The following is a 20,112-nucleotide window of genomic DNA, read 5'->3' as shown; positions in this document are numbered from 1 at the left end:
GCGGTTTGGGGGAGGAGACACACCCAGGTTCAAAATCAAATCAAATCAAATAAATAAATAAACCCTCCTCTGTCCCCCCCTCTCCCTTCCCAGTGCCTGCGGTGCTCCCGGTTTTGACACAGGAGACAATCCCTGCAGGGAGGACTCTGAATGGTAAAGCACCGCGGAGGCCGAGGGAGAGCGCGGAGGCCGAGGGAGAGCGCGGAGGAGGCGGCGGGCCTTTGTTGTGGGTGGAAGAATGCGGAAATATCCCCGCTCCGTGTCAAACCTCTCTGAAGGGGGTCAGGCCACATTCAGCCGGCGTGGGAAAGCGGAGAAGAGCCGGAGCTCACAGAGGAGAGGCGCGGGCTGCGGCTACACAGTCCGGGGGTACGTGAAAAGGAGGAGGCGGAGGAGGAGGAGGAGGAAAGGAGAAAAATCCAAAGAAGAGCGTGGTTTGGAGGGCGACATCACGCTTTTGCCTTTGTCCTCTGACCCCCCCCCCCCCCCCCACTCCCTTACATGCACGCGCGCGCGCACATACACTAAGTTGCAGTGAGAGTTCCTCCTCCTCCGGTAGATCGTGCAGAGCTACCTGTGTGGCCCCCACATGGAGGACAGAGGACAGGGATTCGTTTGAGGCAGGAGCCCACTTCACGAACGACTGCGTTTTTTCCGACATGCTTACTTTACACTTTAACGCAACACAAGGTAAACCCACCAAACAAAACAAAACAAAAAAAGCTGCAAATACACCCATAGTGGGAGCTCAAACTAATTTGCGCGAGGTTTAAAAATACTCCTCTGTAGCCATATATTTTAGATACCCTTATGAGCATTTATGCGACACGTTAGAATTTTTTCTTATTTATTTTATTTTTTTTTTGGCGCACGCGTAAATAAATTAGAAAAAAATTAAAGGGAGGCGCGCAAGATGGTGGAAATGTCTCTACAATGTTGGCGCAGCTTTGTTTTGCACAACGTGACGACTTTTGAGGTCCAAACGTGAGTATTTTTTTTTGTATGTGTGTGTAATGAGCGTTTTAAATGGGACCGACGCTGCAGGAAGTTCAAACAATGCAGTCAATAGACGCAGCCACGTGCTCGCCAATGTTGTCGCTCTCAGAGCACAAACTTTTAACAAACCATTCGCTAATAATAATAATAATAATTTTAGTTTGCTGACTTAAATTGTCGGTGTCTTTTTTTTTTGTATTTAAAATAATTAAATAAACTTAAAAAAAATAAATAAAACGTTTAGCTAATATCGCTGCACGTGCGAATTCCTGACACTGTCTATTTAATGCGCAGCTAGCTTAAATAAGACATTAAGTGAAGCTAATTTTAAATTTTTGTGCGTTTTTGTGTTATAAGGTAGGAGGACATAAGTTGCCGTGCGTAACAGGAGGAGGAGGAGGCGGAGGAGGAGTTCGGGGCTCTTGTGTTGATAGTCGGGATAAAACATGACAGTCCTGTTAATGGCAACCTGGAGCAAAATTTGAGCCAAGCTGACAAAGATGGTGACTCCGTCCATCTCTGTCTCCCTCTTCTCTAGACGGTGCATGTGCCAACTTCTTGTTTCTGTGAATATGCCTTTGTGAGAAACATCTCTGGCTCGGGATTCCCCGCAATATTTTCAACAAGAGACGAGAGACAGAGGTGGGAAAAATGGACAAAGAAAGTGCTGGCACTCAGTATGAGCCCGTGGCTGAGATCGGAGAAGGCGCTTATGGGAAAGTGTACAAGGCGAGAGACCTGAAGAACGGGGGACGATTTGTAGCCCTGAAAAGAGTTCGCGTCCAGACGGAAGAAGAAGGTATGCCTCTCTCTACCATCCGGGAGGTGGCGGTACTGAGGCAGCTTGAAGCCTTCGAGCACCCCAATGTTGTCAGGTGAGTGAGGGGGAGATAGAACCAACACACTGCTGCTGCTCCTGCTGTGATGTGACACATGACCTATAGGACATTGCTCCCCCCCCCCTCACATTAGTAAAACTCAGGTTGCAGTACAACTGCATTGTTGTCAACGCAAGTAGCAGTTTGGTGCACACCATTCATATCCTTGCCCAATACTTGTGTGGTCAGCAGGGGTGTAACCAGGTGGGGCGCTTATGAGGGCCCTCCATGCCCTCCTGTAAATAGGTGGCTTGCACTGACGTCAAGGATTTCCCATGATCCTTTCTGATTCGCTAGTGTCCGCCATGTTTAATCTACAAGGCGATGGCAACCGTTGAGCAAGGCGCAAAATGGGAGTTATATGCACAGTTGTCGGGTGTTTTAACAATTCTGCTTGAGTGCCTGGAGTGGGCAGTGGGTCCATCTTTACAGCGAAGAACCTCAGTGTGCTGTCTTTTGAAGAGGACAAGGAGCTGCTGTGTTTGGGCAAGTCAGAGTACTTGCTGCCACTGTAAGTTGGCGACTGTGGGTGAACGCTGTCCCACAGCAGATCAGCCACCAGGGTTGGCTTCTTAAATAACAGCGTAACGTCCCGAACATACTTCACCTCCAGCGTCGCCTCTCTGCTGGCCTTCTTCAGCACCTGCACCGCCAGGTCATGCGATGCCTTGCCGAGGTCGTTCCCGTTGATGAACAGGATTGCGTCCCCGACCCGCAGAGCTCGGCTCTGATTGGTGGAGAGTCCCAGGAAGATCTCGGAGATGAGGGTGGGCATGCGGTTCTCCCAGGCTCCTTTAATACTGATTCCCAGCCCGCTGGACTCCTGCTGGCCCACCCGGACCTTCTGCACCGCTTCTGAGGAGACGTCCGGACTGACGGGTAAGTCGGTCTGCCGAGACCCGAAGCTGGACCTGGGATTTCCATAACTGGAGCCGGGGCTGCCGTAGTCCGAGTTCACGGGGTTATCGGGACATTGCTGTAGGGATCAATCCCCCCACACTGATATTTTCTTGATATCTGGCCTTGTCATTGTTACTTAATTCACAATAAATCTTAGAATAATTACAAGCCTCTGCCAATTGTATACATCAAAAATGGCAGATCGGGGAGGATCATGGGAAATGTGACGTCAGTTGCAATTGAGCTATACACACTCGTAACCTGGACTTCCTGCTACCCCATGCTCTGTAGTTTCCATGTCTCCCTGCAACGTAAGTTGCCGTATGTTGTCAGATGCACATTAATTATCATAGTTAAATGGAAATTTATCCCTTTGTGCAGTACACTGTCAGCTATTAAAAATGCAAATGTACCACAATTTTGTCACATCACTTTATTATATGCAAAACTTGTTTTCTATAATATTCATTCTTATACAATATATAGTGCAGCGGATAACTGAAAAAAATATTTCAAATGGTGATGCAAGCACCAAATTTGGCACGAATACACCTTAGACATTACTTTATGGAAAAGGTAGGGTGTCCATTTGAATTTTCAATATGCAGCCAGGTAGGGGTTAATTGAAGAATTACTCAGGGGTCAAAATTTTAAAATGCTGCAATCATATTCAAAACTATACCACATTTGAAACCATTAGAAACCCTAATCTCGTCTTGGAGGTCTACACGTAGTTCCTCTGACTTCATGCTTGGTTTGTGCTCTGACATGCACTGCCAACTGTGAGACCTTAGCACTAGACAGATGTGTGCCTTTCATGTCCAGTCAGCTGAATTTACCCCAGGTGGCTGTGGAAATGTGGATCAGCTCATTACCCTTGCAAGATATTAGAAGAGTTTTAGGAGTATGACCAACCAGTCTACATGTGTGTTGTGGCTACCTCATACGGACTGGGTCCTTCAAGGTATCCTGTGAGGGGTGCTGTGGGAGTATGGGGTACCAGAACTGCTGCAACACTCAGTCCAGTCTAAATATGACAAAAGTAGGAGTTGTGGCTGCATTCTCTGCATTATATCAGACCTGTTTCCAGTGGGCCTTGGATTATGCCAGGGTGGCTCTTTGTCACCAATCATGTTTGTGATGTTGACAGATGGGGTTTCAAGGTGCAGCCAGGGACCGGAGGGTGTCCTCTCTGGTAATCTTAGATTAACATCTCTGCATTTTGTGGATGATGTGGTTCTGTTAGTTTCATCAGGCAGTAACCTCCAATGCGCACTGAACAGGTTTGAGGCCGAGTGTCTGAGACCAGGGTCCTCTGTGAGAAAAGGGTGGACTGTCCCCTCTGGCTCAGGGGAGAATTACTGCCCCAAGTGGAGGAGTTTTAAGTATCTCAGGGTCTTGTTGATTCAAGCTCCTTTCACATTGGCGTATTCGTAGAGCTGCTCATTGTGGCTTATCATCTACGTTGAGTTGAGCAGCTCTACCTCCCCTTTTAGCTGCTCTACGTCGAGTTTTTGCTCCCTACACAGCAGTATATTGAGGGCTGCGCGCATAGGACAGAAGAAATTAAACATGTTTAATTTAGTTCAGCGTAGAGCGCTGAGTTTTAAGCAGGTCTGCGCAGCACAGCATTACTGCATGCAAGTCTGTGCGACACTGCGCTCCTGTACACAACCAAAAACTGAGTGTGTCAGCTGGAGAACATGATCACACAGCCCACAGCACCTGTGTGTTCAGAACAGGGAATCAAACCTCAACTCAGAAATACAGAAACAGCAGGTTGCTCTCTCTCTCTCTCTGTGTGTGTGTGTGTGTATGTGTGTGTCTGATCAAACCTGTGACTTTAAAATAAAAGCGCACTCGCTGCATGTCAGTGCGCTCATCAAACAGCCTGATCGATCAGGTCTGATCAAACCTGTGACTTTAAAATAAAAGCGCACTCGCTGCATGTTGGTGCGCTCATCAAAAGGGCCTGATCGATCAGGTCTGATCAAACCTGTAAATTTCAAATAAAAGCGCACTTGCTGCATGTTGATGCACTCATCAAACGCCCTGATTGTGGCAGTAATGCACCTGTAAAAAACCTCATGATACAGTCCACTGTTTTCCAAGTGCAGTGATGTGTTCTGCACAGCCGGCAGGAGTGAACTGGGTTTAAATAGCGGCAAGGCACACGTGACTATGCACATTAAAAAGCGAACACATGCAGCTGCAAGTATGAAACACAGATAAAGGCTGAGTACATGAGCATTTTGGGCGTATTTAAATAAACACAACGCTACAATACGCAGCTCTATGAATACACCAATGTGAAAGGGGATTCACATGCAATGCACTGTGACAGTATGTATAGCCCGACAACTGGTGTCGCCAACCGAACAGTAAAAATCGGACCCCCCGATGACGTGGTTCACGGATTAACACCTCGTTTCTGCTTAAAGGGCCTGTCACAGTGGCGTATTCGTAGAGCTGCTCATTGCAGCGTTGTTTCATTTAAATACGCACGTACTCAGCCTTTAACAGTGTTCGTTCATACTTGCAGCTGTCCACCTTTTGCACAGATGCAAAAGGCGGACCATTCGGTCTTTAATGTGTGCACACAGTCGCATGTGCCATGCCGCACCAGTTTGTGCTATTTTCTGTCTCTGTGTGAAAGTGCGCTCTGTTCTCTACTGCATGGTGTGGTGCGGCTCAAAAACAGGCATTTAACATTATTATTATTTATTTATTTATTTATTTATTTTATGCAGCAAGTGCGCGTTTATTTTAGAGTCACAGCTCTTTTCAGCTTTGATCAGACTGATCGATCAGGGCGTTTGATGAGCGCACCCACATGCAGCGAGTGCACGTTTATTTTAAAGAGTCACAGCTCTGATTAGACACACACACACACAGAGAGAGAGAGAGGAGGGAGAGTGCGTGCGCGCGAGAGAGCGCTTTTATTTTATTTTAAGGAGTCTGATAGAGGAGAAAGAGCGGTTTTATTTTAAGGAGAGTCAGACTCAAAATAAAACCGCTCTCTCTCTCTCAGAGAGAGAGAGAGAGAGAGAGAGAGAGAGAGAGGTTTTATGAAACAATGCGACACAGTGAAACAGTCCTCATATAATGAGTCCTGTATGATAAAGTGAAGCAATGATCTTGCAGTATTTATAGCTCCAGAAGAACAACAGGGAGATGTGAAGTGGCGCACAGTACCGTGTTGCAGCGTGGGCAGGCTCACAATAGCGGACAGTAGCACGGCGCTGCATGTACTCGCGTGAAGGCTCCATGCTGTGCTGTACGCCGAAGAAAATTAAACAGGTTTAATTTCTTCCGTCCTACACACGTAACCCTCAACATACTGCTGCATATTGAGAAAAAAACTCCTCGTGAAGTGAGCGCTCTATGAATACGCCACTGTGACAGGCCTTTAAAACTGCACTCCAGTCATCAGCTATCTCCTCGGCAGACATAAATTCCGCATTATGTCATCATAAAAGGCGACAGAAGCGATCAGTGTTGCGGTTAAACAAGCTGCTATCTGATGTGTTCACTGCGCATCAGTCATTTCAAGGCATCACAGATTTTCGTCGAGTTTCTGCTTATAACTGACTTTAGAATGATTTAAGAGATTTTACCTTTATCATCTGATGGTTAATAATCCCATTAATCCATTTGATTGCTTTGGGTGAAGAAACTCCATCTCAGACATGCTGCTGTGGTCCGAAATGACGCATGCACAGATGCAAAAGGCGGACCATTCGGTCTGTGACACCGGTCCTGAATTGGGCCAGATACTGGCCTCCATTTTGGAGTGAGAATTCCCCCTCCTAAACAACCAGTAGGAAAGCAGCACTGGAATTCCTACTCCTAAATGACCAATAGGAGAACAACGCTCGCACCACATCAGAGTAAGGCTGATGCCAGCGTCTCGGCCACCAACCAATCATAGGCTAGGAGAGAGAGGCCAGTATCTGGCCCAATTCAGGGCCGGTTGTTGGGCTAGTCTATATAATGAATGATCCGTCTGTCATCCTCATTGGCGTTGTCGTTATGCGCGTGGACCCTACGTCAGAGTTTTTTTCCAGGCACTACGGTTTCACTAAATGTGGACATAGAGATTCTGTATGTGCCAGCATCTTTTGTCTGGTTGATTAGTAGATGGTGCATTATTGTCCTATACCCCTGCGTATTTTGGGGTAAAAACCTGTTTTGTTTTGTTTTTTTGTTTTCTTGTTTGTTTTTAAACGAAAAACTTTGCCTATAACTTTAATACTTTAGGGAATACATTTTTCATATTCACTGAAAGTATGTTATTCAGTCATGGCCCTGTGATGAGGGAAAACAAAACAAACTTCTATTGATGTTTAAAAGTTTTTTTTTTTATATACACAACTCTATTATAATTGGGACTGAGCAGGCTAGGTGGCAGGGGAGACCATACTGTGCTTCTGGTTATACACTGAAGAAGACCTTGCGGTCGAAACATTGCTTTTTCAGTCAATAAAAAGATTTTGGGAGCTTTAAACCAGTGTGCGGATTTTCACTCTTTTTTCTGCCTGGAATTCCTGATTGTCCTGCACCTGGCCTAATATAGGATGTACGCACAACTACCATTTTTTCTCTGTAGTTTTGATATGGCCTCAAATAGACCCTTGGAATTGATAAGGCTGATACATAGTAATAAGTTTGTTACATGATATGAAACGAGATACAACATGTTGGTCATGGATTAGTGATTTTGGGGAGGAAATCTATTTTGAGAACCTTTGATTTCACACTTTGAACATATTCTGTGGAAGACAATTTAGAATCTAGTTGAATCAGAATAGCCTTTATTTGGCAAGTATCCACAAGAATACAAGGAATTTGTCTTCGGTTTTGAGCTGCACTCTCTCTGTATATGTATGAATATACACTAAACACTGAATAATTCATAGTAAAATGTGCAAGTAAAATAAAATGCGCAATAAGGAAAACAAATTTGTGAAATAGACAGATTGAAGTTGTACACAAGGTATATGAATTAGTGAGTTTTTGGCAGGTTAAATTGTTCATCAGTGTGATGGCCTGTGGGAAGAAACTGTTCCTATGTCTGGTTGTTTTGACATACAGAGCTGTGTAACATTGACTAGAGGGGAGGAGTTTAAACTGTGTGTGTCCAGGGTGTGGGGGGTCTGCAGAGATGTTACCAGCTTGCTTCCTGGTCCTGAACCGGTATACGTCCTGGATGGAGGGCAGGTTGGCTCCGATGATTTATTTTATTTATTTATTTATTTATTTTTCTGCAGACCTGACAGTTTGTTGAAGTCTGTGCCTGTCATATTTGGAGGTAGAGGGAAACCAAACAGAAATGGAGATGCACAGGACTGACTGGATGATGGATGTGTAAAAGTTGATGAGCACTTCCTGGAGCAGGTTGAACTTCCTGAGCTGTCTGAGGAAGTACATCCTCTGCTGTGCCTTTTTTCTGATGGAGTCTATGTGGCAGGTCCACTTCAGATCTTGGGAGATGGTGGATTCCAGGAACCGGAAATGGTCCACAGTAGACACAGTGTTGTTGAAGAAGATTGGGGTTCAGATGTGGTGGTGGTGGAGAGTGATGTACGTTTCTCCTGAAGTCTATCATCTCCCCAGTCTTGAGTGGGTTCAGCTACAGATTGTTCTGACCACACCAGAGGACCAACTGTTCCACCTCCTGTCTATATGCAGCATCATCAGTTACCATCCATAGCCACTCATGGTTTAGTTTCTCCCAGATATGTTGTTACCAAGGATTTAAATGATTACTAGAAAATATTATTTTTGATTTATTTTCACAATTTCTGTGTTTTTCGATTGCAAGTACTATGTCACTTCATGGGGCATCGATTCTTTGAACTGTCAGTGATTGTACTGGTTGCATTTGAGTCACACGGATTTCTACCCGCTATATTTTACGAGTAATGTTAAGTTGGAGCATTTGATCAATAGACAGATTGGGACAGCGTCTTTTTTTTTTTTTTTTTTTCTCCGGACACTGTACCAGACCGTTGTGGTGAAGGAGCTGAGCCAGATTTACACTTCTGTCCTCACCTATGGTCATGAAAATTCTATAATATATTCCAGTTCTAAGGTAGAAGTGTACTAGTGTATACTAAGGTATATCTAAATATCTGAAAAAGGAAGAATAGAGTAGAGCCACTTAGGTGCCTGGTCTTGAGAACCAGGGATGGTAGGTTTTGTCATTCTGTTTTGTCATTTAGGTAATGACCTCAAGAATAAGGTAGCAGTTGCAAGTGGCAGAAAGGAGATTCCTCTTTCCAGTATCTGGGTTTACTCTCCTGGACAGGGTTTAGATGTTTGACTGTCGGGGAGGGATTTGGAGTACAGGCGCTGTTTCTTCACGTCGAAAGGAGCCACCTGAGATGGTTTGGGCATTTGGTGAAAATGCCCCCCAGTCATCTTCCTCGGGAGGTCTTCCAGGCACGTCTAACTGGGAGGCGGCCCAGGATATGCTGGAGGGATTATAGTTCCCAGATGGTTTGGAAATGCCTCAGGATCCCACGGAAAGAGAGAATATAGGCAAGTGTGGGCTGTGCTGTTTGGTTTGCTGCCGCTGTGACCTGGACCCAGATAAGTGGTACAACCCCTGGCAAAAAGTATGGAATCACCGGCCTCAGAGGATGTTCATTCAGTTGTTTAATTTTGTAGAAAAAAAGCAGATCATAGACATGATACAAAACTAAAGTCATTTCAAATGGCAACTTTCTGGCTTTAAGAAACACTATAAGAAATCAAGAAAAAAAGATTGTGGCAGTCAGTAACGGTTACTTTTTTAGACCAAGCAGAGGAAAAAAAATATGGAATCACTCAATTCTGAGGAAAAAAATATGGAATCACCCTGTAAATTTTCATCCCCCAAATTAACACCTGCATCAAATCAGATCTGCTCATTGACATTGACCCTATGCCATGACATTGACCCTATGTGTCTTTTTGCAAGGAATGTTTTTGCAGTTTTTGCTCTATGGCAAGATGCATTATCATCTTGAAAAATGATTTCACCATCCCCAAACATCCTTTCAATTGTCCAAAATATCAGCATAAACTTGTGCATTTATTGATGATGTAATGACAGCCATCTCCCCAGTGCCTTTACCTGACATGCAGCCCCATATCATCAATGACTGTGGAAATTTACATGTTCTCTTCAGGCAGTCATCTTTATAAATCTTATTGGAACGGCACCAAACAAAAGTTCCAGCATCATCACCTTGCCCAATGCAGATTCGAGATTCATCACTGAATATGACTTTCATCCAGTCATCCACAGTCCACAATTGCTTTTCCTTAGCCCATTGTAACCTTGTTTTTTTCTGTTTAGGCATTAATGATGCCTTTCGTTTAGCTTTTCTGTATGTAAATCCCATTTCCTTTAGGCGGTTTCTTACAGTTCGGTCACAGACGTTGACTCCAGTTGCCTCCCATTCGTTCATTTGTTTTGTTGTACATTTTTCGATTTTTGAGACATATTGCTTTAAGTTTTCTGTCTTGATGCTTTGATGTCTTCCTTGGTCTACCAGTATGTTTGCCTTTAACAACCTTCCCATGTTGTTTGTATTTGGTCCAGAGTTTAGACACAGCTGACTGTGAACAACCAACATCTTTTGCAACATTGCGTGATGATTTACTCTCTTTTAAGAGTTTGATAATCCTCTCCTTTGTTTCAATTGACATCTCTCGTGTTGGAGCCATGATTCATGTCAGTCCACTTGGTGCAACAGCTCTCCAAGGTGTGTTCACTCCTTTTTAGATGCAGACTTGTGTTCACTCCTTTTTAGATGCAGACTAACGAGCAGATCTGATATGATGCAGGTGTTAGTTTTGGGGATGAAAATTTACAGGGTGATTCCATAATTTCTTCCTCAGAATTGAGTGATTCCATATTTTTTCCTCTGCTTGGTCTAAAAAAGTAACCGTTACTGACTGCCACAATCTTTTTTTCTTGATTTCTTATAGTGTTTCTTAAAGCCAGAAAGTTGCCATTTGAAATGACTTTAGTTTTGTGTCATTACGCTGGATGCCCTTCCTGATGCAACTCCACATTACTTGGAGAAATGTGGCAACCTTCCGCACTGAAAACCAAGCGCACTGACCGCTTTTCCACCACCCCTGCCCCTACTTAACTAAACTTAATTGACTAAACTAACTGAACTACAAAAAAAAAAAAACAATAAATCAATGACACTAACAACCCTGTAAAACAAACATGAACCACAATAATAACATTTAAAATATCAGACCTCGAACTTCCATGGTGCATTGCAGCACAATGTCCATTGTTTAATGGTTAGCTGAAATGGCTATTTTCTCCAAAAATATTAATCCTATCAACTTCCCGTTTTCACAGTGTTCATCCTTGACCCAAAATACATAAGCATTCAAATGGCAAATGTCAGCTCTCCACGGTTTTAGCATGACCGAAGCCAAATGCACGCATGGACGCATGCACACAGAGGTCATTTGTCTATTATAATACAGATACTATACATACTTTAAATATAACACAATGCTAAAATACCTATGGCCGTATGAGCCTTGTGTTATTTATAATTTGTAGTTTAATTATTAAGATCCTGTTGTCTTATGTACAGTTCTACATGTTCAGTAAAGCCCTTCTATCAGTCAATCAATGAAAAGCAATATTTACATTTTAACAGCGTCGCAGGAGGCCTTGCATGTGCGCTTAAATGAGCTTTTGACAAGAGTGGAAGTTGTGCAAATAAAGGAATATTTGTAGGTCACTCTCTGTGCATTTGCAGGTATTAATGAGACAAATTAGATCCATAGAAATTTTGACTGTGGCAGTAATAGAAGTGGACTTATGCTATGGACAGACGGACGGACACCAGGTCTTCGCAATACTTGATGGCCATATGTTGCCTTGGGTAAAAATGAAAAATGCATTTGTTGAATGTGTGGCCACTGCCATTCATGTGCACATTATTAATTAAGCCTTAGCCACACACCCAATGATTACATCACACACACACACAATATGAGAATGGTAATTTTTGCAAAGTGCTACATCGGGTATACTTATGTCTGTTGTGCAGTTTTTCAGTTTTATTTTTCGTGAGACCTGTCACCAATGCTCTTCTTGAGATTTTGCTTTCTTGAGTCCAAATTCTTTAAAAAAAGAACTTCATGAAAATTAAGTATTTAGCTGAACCTCCTGTTGTACATGCACACACAAACCACATTGTTGCAATTTGTAGTGAATTGTAAACTTGAAGGTCAGCTGTTAAATACACTGCCACATTTTGGCACTGGTCAAAATCTGACCTTGGTGGATGTTTTGTTGCATATCGAGGGGTTTGGGATTCAAGGGGAAGCTCTAAATAGAGTTAAAAACAGCTTGAGCTTTTAACAATTGTTCCCAGTGCATTTTTTAATAATGGCATTTCTCTTAATTGTATCACTTTTTTCCTATTGTAACACAATTGTGTCAGCAGGCCTTAAATTTGTCATGCCTTGATGTAATGATTTAACATGTTTGTGCACCACTGCAAAACACAGACAATACAGGAGCATTTGTTTCAATTAAAGTTTCTAGAGTGCAAGCCATCAAGGCCATTGAATATCATAGGATCCTCACCATTCTCAAGTTTAGCCAAGCAGAGTAGGCCTTTTGTGTGACTGCATGCGACCCCTGGATGTTTGTAATGAGGCCCATTATTCATTCCATATGTTCAGTGTCTGCTGAGAGCCCCCATTGTTGCCCAACAATTGGGTAGCAAGGGGTGTTTAACCCCAGTACTTTAAGAGAGGGGGGGGCATCTGTTTTGTGACATCATTCACAGTATTAATTCCTTGAACGAATTACTGCTCACTCACTGTACTGACTCCAAAATTTCCAGGTCCAGTGATGATAGTGGTGTTGGCACTGGTGCACAGTGCCTCGCTGGATAGGAATGAAAGCATTTCCGGAGAGATTTAGTCATTTCTTTCCATGCTTCGATTTCAAACATCTTATGCAGATTAGCCACTTCTGAGTTCTAACAACACATGCATTGTGCAAGCTTTGAAAATAATTTGAAACATTAAAATATGTACTGTAGTATCAAGATTGACATCCCTTAATAAATGCTTTGTGGGAAACAGACCTCTGGTGATCAGTGTTCTACCATCATGTCTAATGAGATAATTTAGTCACTAGATGACATTGGTTTTACACTCGAAACATACGTGTGGACATGTAACTTGTTTGATGTTGATGGTACTGATATCATTTCAGTCATATGTAACACCAACCTGTTGTTACATGGCTGTTGAGGCTCCACTGTGGTTGCCGTGACAAAAGGTGCAGCCGCTACAGATGAGCGATAGGCTCCATTCAGCTTACCATAGAGCATCAGGAGTTGTCATAGTGCTGGCTGAGGAATGCTGGTTGTAGTCCCCAGCTCTTTGAAGAGGACATAGATAGGTTTTTCTTTTTTTTCAGCTTTCCACCAAAGCTCACTTTGGCCGGTCAGCTAACATAGTCTGAATCCTTGGTCTTAGTTTGTTGCCGAGTAAAATGCAACCGGTCAGCTAACATAGTCTGAATCCTTGGTCTTAGTTTGTTGCCGAGTAAAATGCAACCATAAACTTTGATCAGTCATGAAATGTTGCATGGCAGTAGTAGAAGTCTTGAGAGAGTCACTTGAAAGAGTTTTTCCAGTATGTACTTTATCATGGGATAATATTGATGTTTCAGCATGTCTGCTTTAGCCTGCAGGCTTTACTCATGAAAACCATTCTTATGAAAGTGTTGGGAAAGTGTAGGAACACGGACCCACAACAGGGGGCGCAAATGAACGGACAATGGAGTAAGTCAAAATAACAACGCTTTACTGTTGTGAATGTGCACAACGAATACAACCAATTACAGAAATGGACAACAGTCAATTCACAAAAGTGTCGTGTGGGCAGGCTCGAAGATAGGAGACGCCTCTCCAAGGTAAGACCGGAACCACACGGCTTCCTCCGCCACAGGACCCCGGGAATACTGGAGCCGCCAAGTCCCGAACTCCCAGGTGGCCACTGCCTCCGCGTGTCGGACCTGGTACTGCTGGCGAGGAACAAAGAACAGTTAGATGGGGGCGCGTTTGCACCCAGAACTCCGAACAGCAGGAATGGTACCTCCACCTCTCGTTGGAACAGTAATCCAATAAACTAGCTCAATCCAAAAATATGTACTCTGTTTGCTTCGATATGTTACCTCTCTGGTAGAAACGATATCTCGGCGATGAGGTGGAGATGCCGTCCTGCTGATATACCCCACTGATGATTGCCGTCAGCTGTCTCAGGTGATGGGTGACAGCTGTCACCGAGGCTGCTCCCGTGAGGCGGCGGCGCCCTCTGGTGCCTGGAGCCCGCACTCCAGGCAGGGCTCCCTCTGGTGGTGGTGGGCCAGCAGTACCTCCTCTTCAGCGGCCCACACAACAGAAAGAATGGTTCCTGAAATAAAAGTAGTATTGATGTTTGTTGTTCATAATAGATATTATGAGATGAGTGACACTCATCTAGTAATAGACTGTTCATAAAAGCAGGTACTCACATTTGACACTCTTCTTCATAAAATATTAGATTTACCAGGGCCTACATATAAATAAATTATACAATTATACAAATTTATGTCTGAATTAAGGTTCTATATTGTTTGTCACAACTTGATATGATACCATACATTGAGCATCCGATATTCAATGCATTTACAATATCGATACATTTATATGTTTAATACTGGTTATATTAATTTTATTTATATGCATTCATAAATTATAGTGTACGGTGTTAGTATGCAACCCAGCCTTAGTTATGCTGCTTAATGTAATCGAAAATAGTAGTAGTGGTGGTGGTGTTGTTACTGTTGTTGTTATTATTAGTTGGAATAGTACATGCAAAAACATTTAAGAGTGTTGGGGAGTGGTGTTCTGTCGTCTTTCCGATCTGGTTACACTCCTGGCCTGCACAGTCGAGCTGAAAGAATGGAGAACTGTGTATTTATGTGGAAAGTGGTACCTGATTGACATGTAAGAAGGTTTTGTCCATGTTTTTATCTTGTGCCATTCTCAAAAAGAGACTTTGACGTATTTGGTGAAAAAAGCAGTGCTTTATTTTTTTAACTCGCCACTGCTGTACTGCCTTTTTTTTTAGCTGCTGTCATTCAGAGGATGCACACAGATATTGAAAGAAAATCAAAGCAATAATATGTTTGTAAAACTTAGCGCAGACGTGCTTCTCTTGTTCGTTAGGTCATCACTGCGCTGTGAGACAGGGAGATGACATAAACTGTTTATTCAACTTGGAGCTGCTGCACAAAACAACAGACTAACGGCTTGTAATAGCCAACGCTGATATATTAAAAATATGGGGACAGGATTACCGGTACACATACCAAATGTCTTATAGCATTACATCGATAATACTATGATCCGGTGTAGACCTCTAATCTGAACCTCTTCCGAGAGAGGATACATGGTGTAAGAATGTATCTTCTGTGAATGATGAAGGGATCTACAGCCATGTAAAGAGTAGGTTCAGATTAGAACTTAGCTGGGAGACTGCTTGGGAACACCAGGAGCAATGAGCATGTTTCTACTTATGAAATTGGATTTGCACCAGGAAAGGTATCTGGCTATTTACTGCGATGATGACCCTGAGCAACGGGCATCTTAAGGGCAAAAAAAAGGATGAAGTGATGTGGAAAAAATTGTATAGTACAGCCATAAACTCTGATCACCAATCAATACATTACTTGTAGGATGCACCTAACGCCCAGAAAAGTGCCACATTATGAACATTGTTGTCTCCCAGTTGTGGTTTATGTCCTATACAGTTGTGTTCAAAATAATTGCTGTGTGTGTGTTTTTTTTTTTTTTTTTTAAGTGAGTAGCCTAAAGCTGAAAATCCTTATAGTATAATATTTATTGCCATACATGCAAATGCATTGGGAACACTGCACATTCTATTCAAAACATGAAATGTATTACTTTACAGAAAGTGAAGAAAAAGGAATATTGGGCTGTTCAAAAAAAAAAGCAGTGTCTGCATTTTTCTTTCTGTGACCCTTATTACATCCTCTACACGTGGCCCTTATTTAAGGACAACAGTAGCAAATGTTGTCTGCGTTAAATGGGTCATTCCACACATTTTTCAGAAGAACAGCGTACTTTGATTAAAAAGTTGATTGGAGAGGGGAAAACGTATAACAAAGTGCAGAAAATGATTGGCAGCTCAGCTAAAATGATCTCAAATGTTTTAAAATGGCAAGTAAAACCAGAAAGACTTGGAAGAAAATGGAAAACTGTCGTTCAAAGGGATCAAAGAATAGCCAGAATGGCAGAGACTCAGCCAATGATCAGGTCCAGGATGATCAAAGAAGGCCTAAAGTTAGCTACCTGTAAGTGCTGTAACAATTAGAAGATCCCTATGTGAAGCCAAGCTGTGGGAAAGAAGCCCCCGCAAAGTCCCATTCTTGAAAAACATGACGTGTGCTGAAGAGGTTAGAATTTGCCATTGACTGGCCTAAAGAGAAATGCCGCAACCTTTTGTGGATTGATAAAAGCAAGATTGTTCTTTTTAGGTCTAGGGGCCACAGACAGTCTGTCAGGTGACCCACCAAAATGGGTGTTTCAACAAGACAATGACTCCAAACACACCAGCAAGCGAGCAGCATCTTGGTTCCAAACCAACATGAACGTTATGGAGTGGCCAGCCCAATCCCGGGATATTCATCCAAAACTTGTGGGATGACCGTTTCTGAGGAACAACCAAGACATACAGAGGAATTGTGGAATGTAGCCAATCATCCCGGGCTGGTATACCTGTTCACAGGTGCTAGAAGTTGGTTGAGTCCATGCAACGCAGATGTGATTTATTTCTCAGAAACGGTGGCTATACAAATAAATATTAGTTCAGTGATTCACAGGTAAGCTAAATCTTCAGTGTTTGAGTTTGTAAAGAAAAATCCAGACACTGCTATTTTTTTGAACAGCCTAATATTCCTTTTTCTTTGCTTTCTGTAAAGTAATATCAAATTTGATAAAATTGTTCTTCATTTTTTGCTTTTGAATTGAATTGAATGTACAGTGTTCTGAATGTATTTGCATGTATGGAAATAAAAGGTATTTTAAGGATTTTGAGCTTGAATCACTTTTTTAAAACATAGTATTATTTTGTACACAACTGTATGTTTCATTTATGTTATATATTAAAGTTAGCGTCTCATCTTCACCATTTTTAATCTGACTTAGTGATAACTCCTCTGTTGATTTAACTCCTGTAGAGACATATTCCATAATTTGGTCTCCCTGGGGATATAAGAAAATGCTGGCCTTGAGATGGCAACCAGCTCAATCCTTGGTTTTCTGGCAGTGGGCAAAATCTTTTCTTGATGTTATGATGAAGACAGTGGCCTAAATGGATGAAGTCACCCTTAGCACTGTCTGAGAGTGGGATGCATGTTATAATTTGGTTGAAGAAAAACTGCAGCATGTCTAATGTTGACTGTCTTAATGCTTTTTTTTTGGTGGGGAGAGATCCGGGTTGGGGATTGATATGGGGCTGCGATGCATAATTACACATTTCTTATGGTAGATATTTTGCATTGCCGTAGCAGTGAAAACACAACATTTAGATGTACAGGTTTGCAACCATGTCATGTGACTGTCTGTCTGAATTCTGAGTTTAAAATGCATGCGGGTTATGGCAATTTCAACAATGTGTACAGTTCAAATGTAATCCCACATCACAAAAAGTGGGGATGATCTGAATATGCAAATAAACAATCATAAATAATAATACTAGTTTCTTCCAAGTTTTTAACTTGTGTGGGCCCTGATATAGTTAATAAAAATAAAATAAGTCAGAGTGTACCTGAAAACTGCAAGGGAGATTAATAGGCATTTTCCAAGTGATGTGACACTGACATGATACTAACATAATGCCTAAATCAGCAATAAATCACCCAGGTTAAACACATTTAAAAAAAAATATTTCTTCTCTGTGTATGAAACTGAAAGAGTACTACTGTGGATCCCAGTGCACGGCAAGATGTATTTGAGGATTATCAGTATTTAGCTAATTGTAACGCCGTCAACAAGACTAAATGACTGAAATGTAAATATATGATGACGTTTCTTGAACAGAAAATTCAGTCTTTTTTGGTTACCATTATGTAATTCTTTATATGTCCAGTTTGTGTGTGTGTGTGTGTGGCAGACATGTCTTTGATGGTTTTAGCTTTCCCATATGGGCAAGGAGCTAAACAGGCTAATTCTTCTAGCTTCTCAGTGCTGACTCTCAACAGTGGCGTTTTCAGGCTTTCAGAGTCCGTCCCTCTTGGTGTGAATCACAGAATGCACCCTCCTACAACACTCCTGTTCACCATTTCAAAGTAAACCATGAACATCCGTGAACATACACAAACACCCAATTCCAAACGAAAACAATTCCTTTCTTCCCATCCTCTTGGAATCATTTGCCAAAATTGCTCTGAGTGGGGAACCCAAAGTTGCATCATGAAAATGAATATTCCCAGCAAAACTGTAAATCTGAGCTTTTCAGGCAGCAGACAAAATCAAGCTAAATTCCCCACATTTAGTGCTTAATATCTCATGGCCAATGGCACCAAAATCATAACGCAGTACACCAATATTTTCATTATTCTTTCTTCAGTTTGTTTATTTAGGTCATTTGCCATTTCATTTCTCCAAAGATATGCACTTTAAGAAAGTAAAAAGCCGAATAACAATGTAAACAACAGAACAGATGAAGTTGTTAAAAGTACACTTGCTGCATGGTGATCACAGTGAAACTACTACAATCATAAGTATTGATGCCCTGCACCTTCACCTCTTGTTTTAGGCTGTTTGATGTGTGTACTGTTTCTCGGACTGACCGTGAAACCAAACTCACTCTGGTGTTTGAGCACGTGGATCAGGACCTGACCACTTACTTGGAGAAAGCCCCGGATCCTGGAGTACCACCTGAAACCATCAAGGTAGCCACTCCTGTTCACTCTTTGTTCTGTAGCACTTTAAACTGTCTTCTTCACAAAATGTGGAGAATTACATAAATAATTATGTTTAGAAACATTTCTACACTAACTTTGAATGATTACTTTTTTATAAAATAGGAAAGTCTAGTCCTCGGTGTCATTTGGGTACATGGTGCCTTTTCTTGGGATGGAGATGCAGTTGGCCTCCGACATCAGAGATGCTGGGGCTTTTTGAAGGGCAGCACATGTGGCAGAGGGACTACAAATTAGAGGCTTCAAGCCCTCTCTGATTTCACTCTTCCCTTTCTCTCTCTCCAAGTTTATGCTGCTAATAATTGTATGTATAATTCAGGCAACTGCGTATAGAAAAAAATCAACCTGAATGCATTGCATCATCAACATCTGTTCTTTTTTTTTCTTTTTTTATTTTGCTGACACAAACACTTCCTGTAGCCTTGGAAGGGTGACGACTTTTGCTTAGCTGCACCTGGTTAATGTGCTTTATTTTAAATTTATATTTAGTGTTTGTTTACTGTTACTTTCACATGCATTAGCTTGACGTCCACCTGTCTGGAGGAGTGCGACAATTTCAGGAATATGATGGTCCCACAACTGAAAAAATTTCTTGCAATAGGGCACCGCAGGCTCTTTTGAACACTGCCTGATATCGTGGGATTTGACCACTTATGGGGACCTGTGCTCTATTGTGCAATATATATACACAGCAAAGCTTCACAAGGAAAATGGTGTACTGTTTTGTTTTCGGCTGCAATCACTGAAGCAGTCGCGAAAAGTTTTTTTTTCTTTTTCAAATCTTAGTGGCTAAGGGAAGCAAGTGGGAGACGTCGTGTCACTAAGTGTTAGCCTACACAGCTAACCAGAGTAGCTGTGTTCGCTCACCTGCAAACCCGCCTCGACATGTTTGTGCTCTGGGTCATAAACAAACTGCAACACATCTCCACTTTCCACCGATTGTCACGTTTTCTTTGTATTTTCACTTTGTTTGCGTGTGATTTACCCAAAAACCCATTGAAAATACCATGGTTTTCCCCCGGAAGTAGAAAAATTACATCATATGAGTTATATTTTACCCCTTTAGCGCCCACCCTCAAACGAGACTGCGGTGTCCAAAAAGTAGTGTCATTTAGTAGTGTCATTCCAGAATAGAATTTAAAATTCTTCTTCTTACTTATAAGGTTTTGAATAATCAGGTCCCATCTTATCTTAGGGACCTCATAGTACCATATCACCCCAATAGAGCGCTTCGCTCTCAGACTGCAGGCTTACTTGTAGTTCCTAGGATTTGTCAGAGTAGAATGGGAGGCAGAGCCT

General features: G+C 42.3%; 1 protein-coding gene across 3 annotated transcripts in view; it reads left to right on the top strand.

Annotated features, from left to right (window-relative positions):
* The first annotated feature begins 279 nt into the window (after positions 1 to 279).
* The window catches only part of cdk6 (cyclin-dependent kinase 6), an 81,304-nt gene continuing 61,471 nt past the window's right edge, over positions 280 to 20,112 (top strand). The window contains exons 1-3 of one of the 3 annotated variants that reach the window (XM_034160544.1): positions 280 to 369; positions 1,535 to 1,871; positions 18,648 to 18,783. In XM_034160544.1, the coding sequence (XP_034016435.1) occupies positions 1,648 to 1,871; positions 18,648 to 18,783 (360 nt within the window). In that variant the 5' untranslated portion in view covers positions 280 to 369; positions 1,535 to 1,647. Of the gene's footprint in view, positions 370 to 528; positions 691 to 1,353; positions 1,872 to 18,647; positions 18,784 to 20,112 lie in introns of those variants that run through there. The other 2 variants (XM_034160543.1, XM_034160542.1) reach the window with 2 other exon arrangements.

The sequence above is a fragment of the Thalassophryne amazonica genome, chromosome 20 (assembly GCF_902500255.1).
Source record: "Thalassophryne amazonica chromosome 20, fThaAma1.1, whole genome shotgun sequence".
NCBI classification, from domain to species: Eukaryota; Metazoa; Chordata; class Actinopteri; order Batrachoidiformes; family Batrachoididae; genus Thalassophryne; species Thalassophryne amazonica.
The sequence above is the reverse complement of the archived record's forward strand: the minus strand, read 5'-3'. Positions and strand labels throughout refer to the sequence as shown.